This window comes from Caenorhabditis briggsae (assembly GCF_000004555.2).
Source record: "Caenorhabditis briggsae complete genome, chrIV, whole genome shotgun sequence".
NCBI classification, from domain to species: Eukaryota; Metazoa; Nematoda; class Chromadorea; order Rhabditida; family Rhabditidae; genus Caenorhabditis; species Caenorhabditis briggsae.
In genome coordinates this window covers 12,404,057-12,411,518 of record NC_013487.2, presented here as the reverse complement: position 1 = coordinate 12,411,518, position 7,462 = coordinate 12,404,057, and the positions used below count along the sequence as shown (strand labels likewise).

The following is a 7,462-nucleotide window of genomic DNA, read 5'->3' as shown; positions in this document are numbered from 1 at the left end:
AAAAACGGTTCGCGTGCGGTCCGTATGCGGTTCCTATTTCAACCGCGCGCGAACGCGAAGCGTCCGTAACGGACCCGTTCGCATTTTACCTGTGTGAACGTTTTCTTCTCGAAAATTCAAAAAAAATCGATAAAGGACAAGTTCAATTTGGCGATTCAGTATAAATTAGAGAAGCTGAAGGTAATGAAGTTCTAAAAATTTCCATTAAAATTTGATATTTTTCAGACAAAGAGAATTTTTCTGAGCTGAAAACCCTGCTGACATTTTATCGATTGTTCCTGAAGACTGCTTTGGATAATGAAACTCTTCAAAAATGAAATATAAATAATTTATTGAGTGAAACTGGAAATAACATAATTCTGTACAATTTTCAGCTTGGGACTTCCTATCCAGTTCCGCACTTTATTCCAGTCGGCCGTTTACACACAAAACTATAACTTCCAGAGCATCTAGTACTGAACCATTGACCATTTGTACCATCGATTTTCCCAACATTCATATGTAAACAATTTCCACTTCCCATTTTTTTGAGATTATTGTAGAAAGCTGGCGAGCGATCACCCCAGATTACTGTATTCATTGTTGGTGCCATTCCTCCGATGATTGTGTCTCCCGAATGGTTGAATAAAGATGCCACGTATCGATTTTCGAGTTCAGAATGAATGGAAACTAGATCTGCGCAATACTTTTTTTGACAAGCCTGATGACTGTGGGCGAAAGTGTGTGGGGTGGAGGTGATGGGAAAATAGCAGTTATGATTGTAGTTGTGGACGCAAGAATCTGAATTTCGGGAAATTAAGAATTTCGAAATCTGAGATGATACTTTTCCATTGAAAGAAGGGTCCCAACATTGTTAAGTTAAGGGTCCCAACATTGTTAAGCTCGATTATATCGGCTGGCGGCGCCCATACTTGCACAAGTTTCTGAGCACATTATTCTATGTATTAGTTCAGACTTGTGGAAGACTTGTGGAAGACTTGTGCAAGACTTGTGGTAGGCTTGTCCTAGACTTGTTGGAGGCTTGCCAAGTCTTGTGTCGTTACAATAAAAACAGAAACAACAGAATACAAGACTTGGCCAAGCCTCACACAAGTTCAGAATAAGCNTACCCCACGTCTTGAACAAGTCTCCCACACGTCTTAACTAATACATAGAAAAATGTGCTCAGAGACTTGTGCCAGCCGAGTATCTCAATTACTATGCCAGATATCAAAAATGTGTCATTTGTCAAAACACTTCTGATATTATGATAAACAATTAATCAGTTGACAACTTTGATATCTTTCATAGATACCAAGATATATTGGCTCAAAGTTAGAAGTAAAGGTGTCCCCTCTATTACAGGTTTTAAGGTATCAAAATTGGAAAGTCGAGGAACTATTGAACTTCAAAATTTCAGGAAAGACTCATAAAAACTAACCTTCCGCCGTCATGGGCACTTCACACAAGAATCCCATCTTCTCTGTGCATTTCTCACTGTACCATTGTTTTGAGGAAACATCAAAATAAACACAATTTCCTATTGCAACATTTGGATTTTTATCTGCAAAATGTTTCACTTTCACGGTGTTTCCTCGATTGAAGCTCCATTGGCATTTGCCAAGATTTGCAGTCTGAGTACAGTATAACCCAAGCCAGACGGGACTAGAAACCTTTTCATTTTGCAGGTACTGTTGGAGAGCAGTGTTTATCTGAGAAATTAGATTTCCAAAAATTTGAATTTTCTTAAATAAATAATTTTCAAAATCTCACAGTATCCGTTCTGATGTCCAACAAAGTTGCTCCATTGTACTTTAGACACTCCTTCTCTGCATCTGCTTGTGTTAACTTTTTTGGAATATATTTCCAACAATTTCCTCCGTTCAAGTCAAATCCATTATTACAGATAGGTACAGTATCGGAATAAGGGCTAAATATCAGAATGAAATATAGAAGAATAGTAGGAAATTGCTTCATTTTCAAATAAAAAACCATGTTTTAGGTATTCCACAACATTCTTATCAAAATAATCCTATTATAAAACTTTCACCCTTTTCTTCCGTTTTTGAAAATAGACCAACTTTTAAAATCTCAAAATTTCAAATTGGAAAAAATCCTAATTTTGAAAACTGTTGACAGTCTTGTTCGTTCTATTGTTTTTGAAAAAAATAGTGTTACAGTTAGCGACCACAGCAAAAAGATCGGAGCATGATTTTTTCACTTTGAAACTGAAATTAATGAATTGGAACAAAAATTTTGAATTCTACGAATACCGTAAACACTCTAATAGAACGGCACCGTCCGCTTTGAGCCTATATATCTCACTTCTTTTAAAAGATATCAAAAAGTTGTCAACTAATAAAATTTTTATTGCAATATCAGCTATATTTTATCAGTTGACAAAACTTTGATATCATTCACAAAAATCGAGATAATTGAGCTCAAAGTTGACGGTTGGGTGGGCTCCTATTAGAAGGAACACGGTTTATATTTGTTATTTTGAGAAAAAAAACCCAATTCTTTAGGATACAAAATGATTAACGAAACAATTCTTAAAATCTTTATCAACAACTGACACCAATCTTCCTTTTACAAATAAACCATCGATAAAAACTACATGGAGAAGTGAACCACCTCCCAGATCGATAACTCATAGTTAAGCAACTAGCTGAATTATTAAAAGCACTGTAATCACTTTGATAATCATTCGGTGAATTATCAGTCCACATAATATAATCTTGTTGAGCAGCTAGACCACCGAGCCATAGAATAGATTGATCAGTTACATCGAGGTACATGGATTGGATGAATCGATTTTCGAGTTCAGAATGGACTGAAACCATTTCGGAACATTGTTGGTGACACGTGTCTAGAGCTGCTTGAAATGATATCCAGGCGTCGTTTCGTAGATAACAGTGGTCAGCATAGTTATACTCACAGGTGTCTGGAAAATGGAATTGGATTTGAAATACCGTAAACACACTAGTCCTCCCTAACAGCTAACTTTGAGCTGATATATCTCGGTTCCTGTAAAAGATATTAAAAATGGTCCACTGACAAAATATTTATCATAATATCAACAATATCTTATTAGTTGACACATTTTTGTTATCTCTTACAGTAACCGAGATAAATTAGCTCAAACTCAAGAGTGTCTCTTCCACCTTTAAATTTTGAAATTTTCAAATTTTTTGTGTTTCCAAATTTGTTCTCACCTTCTATCGTCGTTGGCAATTCACACACATAAGCCATTTCGTATACATCACAATCTGCACTTATCCATTTTCCAGTGGCACTATCAAAATATGTGCAATTGCCAATGAACCAATTTGGAAATCCTGGAAATCTAATTTTTTCATCATCTTTCTATGTTGATATATTTCCAAAACCTTGTCCAAAGTTACTATATTCTGTTAATGGTCCCTGTTGATTGTCCCATTCACACTTTTCCTCCTCATTCCCAAAACATTCTAGACCGATCCAAACTCTGCCAACATTTTGATTTTTCAGAAAGTTTTGAAGTTCAAGGTTGTCTTGTGCAGTTTGTATTGTAGCAAGGCCACTTCCAGAGTATTTTTGGCATTCCAAATCAGAATTGTTTTTAGATTGATGTTGGGAAATGAATTTCCAACATTTTCCATTGACTAGTTGGAAACCATTCGTACATATTAGGTTGAAATCTGGAAAAACACATACATGCTAACGGGCCCAAAACGAGCCCTGGCGGGTCCTGTCATAGTTTCTTTTAGGATCAATAATTCTTGACCAACTAAATCAGATATGAAAGAAATTGACGAGCATCACAAAATGATATTATTTGGGACACTATGTCATGTCTGTGAACAAAGTTACAAGCCATAAAGCTGCAAATCCGGACCGGGCCCTGTCGGATTTTTCGGCCTGTTTGGTCTGTAACTTTATTCACAGACATGATACAGCGTCGCAATTAGAATCATTTTGTAGTCCTAGTCGGGTTCTATCATAACTAATTTAGTTGGTCAAGAAATATTGCTTCTAAAAGAAACTATGACAGGGTCCGCGAAAGGCCGCTAGTGACGCGCCAAGAGCCCGCCAGGGGCCCGGCTGTATTTTGGCTTGTAACTTTGTTCATAGACAAAATGCTGTACTTCAAACAGTATAGTTTTATACCGTTTTGGGCCCGTTTTTTGGCAATCTTGCAAGTATGGAAAAATAGAGAATCGAAGTTCGAAACCAAAAATGCAGAATCAATACTTCACTTACTTGCTGGAGGGTTCGGGCTAACTTCTGGAGCTATCGTTGTTGTTTCAGATTGATTTTTTGTTGTAAAAATGATTAAACTTTTGGTTGTAGCCAATCTAGTGGAAAATGAACAATTTGGAACTCCTGAAAAAAATGTTTTAATTTTTTTTGTTCAAAGAATCTCACCGGTACTTATTGTCGGTCCTTCCGCATGTTTAGGCTGGATAAAGACCAAAAATATAGTTATGAAAATTAATAAAAACAAAATCACAAAACCAAGTGCACAGAGCAGGATAACTTTCCAATAACGCAAAATTGCTTTTACGAAAAATACCATACAGGTGCTATTGGATCCTCTTTTACGAGGCCTTGCATATTCTAGATCTATCCCTTTAGGTATAGGGTATGGAAGAGGTCGGAAGCGGATATGGCCGTCTGGAAATTTGAAAAAAATTAAATTTTTTGAAAAAAGATTCAAACCTGGATCATTGCCACTTGAATAATTATTGTGATCAATGCATGCGTAATCTGTAATTTTGGGACAACTTTTGATTATATTTCAAACTTTTTGGAGAAGGGAAATTTTAAAAACTGAAAATCCAATTACACTGAAAAGAAAAAAATTCCCATTTTTATGGATTTTTGGATTTTGTAATTTTTGAAAAATTCCGAAATTTTGAAAATTCTGATTTTCTGTGTTTCTCAAATTTTAACTTCTGGTATTTAGGAATTTTCGGGATTTCGGGGTTGTTTGGAATTTTTGGAAATGTTTGGATTTTTCAGATTTTTTTTTGGAATTTCAGGATTTCCGATTTTTTGAAATTCTGATCTTTAGAATTTTCTGATTTTTGGATTTTCAAATTTCCAATTTTTTTTGGAATTTTGAAAAATTAAGAAATTCTGAAAATTCTGATTTTGTTTTTTGGATTTCTCAAGCTCTAATTTTCGCAATATTTTCCGAATTTTATATTTTGGAATTTTTCGATGGTCGGAACTTCCAGAATTTTGAAATTCTTGGAATTTTGGGGTTGTTTGGAACTTTTGGAACAAATTTTCGAAAATTCTGAATTTCAGGATTTCCGATTTTAAGAATTTCTGATTTTTTTAAACTTTTTCATTATTTTTATGTGATTCTAAATAATTTTCTGTACAAATTCGAGCAGTTTTCAGAGAGGAACTTTTGAAAAAATTGAATTTTTTGACAATTCAAATTTCTTACAATGCTCTTCATCCTTATAACTTCCAACTGAATAAGTTTCAAAGGAATCGTGATACCTTCCGAACCAATATGGAATTGAATAATCTGAAAATTCAAAATTTCAAAAAAAATTCACTTACTAGGAAAAATTACCAATTTCCGGTTCAATTTTGTTTTGTCTAAAAAGCCAGCTAGGAATAGAACATTCATTTTTAGGTTCTTCAATTTCGGGGTCCGGTTGATTAATGGACAAATCAGATAATGACATAATTTCAGGAAAAATGGGGAAACTTTGCAAAAAGAACCGTGTGTTTAAATTTTTTGTAATTTGTTTCTCTGATAAGACAGTTAGAAGAATTAGGACGGAAGGAAAATACATATTAAGAGGTGAATCACAAGTTCTTAAGAGTTCAATTTTCCAGATTTTTTACCTGGCGTGTTTTTTGGGTCATTTCAATTTTTTTCTTGTGGCCTAACTTTTACCATTTGAGTTTTCTAGGCCACCAACTTTTTTGACTTTAAAATGGTCTAATATTCATCTGGTGTGTTTCCCAAGTCATTTTTACATTGTGACCTAATTTTTGCAATTTGAGTTTCCTAGGCCACCGTGGCAAAATTACTGGAAAACCACCAGGTGAATATTGGACCATTTTCAGGCCAAAAAAAAGTTGGTGGCCTAGAAAATTCATGTTGGGAAAATTAGGCCACTATGTTAACATGACCTAGAAAACACACTAGATGGATATCAGACCATTTTTAGATGAAAAAAGTTGGTGGCCTAGAAAACACAACTTGAAAAAGTTAGGCCACTATTTTAAGATGACCTAGAAACCTGGTGAGTTTTTGTTGATTTTCTAATCTCTAGAGTTCCCGATTTCAAAGTTTTTTCAAACAAATTTTCTAGTTTCAAGATTCTTCGATTTATGGATTCATGGATATATAATATTTGGTGCTGTTACCGATTCCAATGTTTTCAAGTATGGTACCTTTTGTTTTAAGTTGACAAAACACAATTAGGTAATCTGCCGTAACAGTTTTCTTATCACTAAACAAGAATGTTGGTTTCCCAAGTCACTGATCCTATTAGTCAGAGTTTATGACTGTTTGAAGAATGTACAGCCAAAAAAAATCAAACAATGACGAGAAGACATCCGCATTTGTTGAAAATTTTCAGGGATAGTTTTTAGAAACGAGTAGATGAGGTGGATTTTGAGAAATCAAGGAGAGAGTGAGTAAAAGATGATGTTGGAGACGATTCTAAAAAGTTGAAAAAAATTCGAAAATGTAGATAACAATACCTAAAACGTTTGAAAAGGGGGCGGAGTTTCCCACGGGAAGGAGGGTCCAGGTGTGCTAAGCCCCGCGTCAACTATGAGCCCAATTATCTCGGTTCCTGTGAAAGATATCAAAAAGTTGTCAACTAATACAATTTTGGTGATATCATGATAAACATTTTATCAGTTTACAACTTTTTGATGTCTTTCAAAAAAAGTGAGATATATAGGCTCAAAGTGAACGGTCCAAGTGGCGTTCTATTAGAGTGTTTACGGTAATTTTCTCAGATTCATTTGCTAGTTTTTATCAAGATTTGTGGCCTAAATTTGATTTTTAAAATCCTGTTCAGTTTTTTATGATCGCCAATGTTTTATGTTTTTCAAAGTCTTTTATTTGTGAGAACTGATAAAAATCTTTAAAAAAAAACATTATTTTGGAAGATTCGAAAAAGGGAAACATATATAATTGAGAGATTGTGGGGGGGGGGGGTAAATTTGAAATTACTTTTAGTGATGATGACCAAGAAAAGTTGAGACGAAAAAAATTTTAAAAATTCAACTAAATTATTTAGGAAAAAAAGTCGTAAAAAAAGAAAATTTTGTGAACCGGACGAATCACAATAATCTCGTCGATTTGGCTGGAATTCGAGGGAAAAGGGTTTTTGCTGCTTGTTTGTTGTTTGTAGTGTTCAATAGACAATTTTGCAAATTGGGATGAGAAGAAGAAGAAAGGGACAGGGCGAGACGGGCGGCACTAACCGAAAAACTGTAAAAAAGGGGTGGAAGGGGG

At 34.7% G+C, this 7,462-nt stretch overlaps 1 protein-coding gene across 1 annotated transcript; it reads right to left on the bottom strand.

The window, feature by feature from the left end:
- Positions 1-385: 385 nt before the first annotated feature.
- CBG08400 lies at positions 386-5,608 on the bottom strand (the record flags this gene model as incomplete). Its single annotated transcript, XM_045236031.1, has 12 exons — positions 386-780; positions 1,421-1,691; positions 1,753-1,909; positions 2,614-2,923; positions 3,195-3,317; positions 3,369-3,659; positions 4,222-4,344; positions 4,387-4,420; positions 4,535-4,635; positions 4,681-4,728; positions 5,420-5,503; positions 5,539-5,608. 12 exons carry the CDS (start codon positions 5,606-5,608, stop codon positions 386-388), a joined length of 2,007 nt encoding a protein of 668 aa, XP_045093755.1.
- Between the last annotated feature and the right edge of the window lie 1,854 nt (positions 5,609-7,462).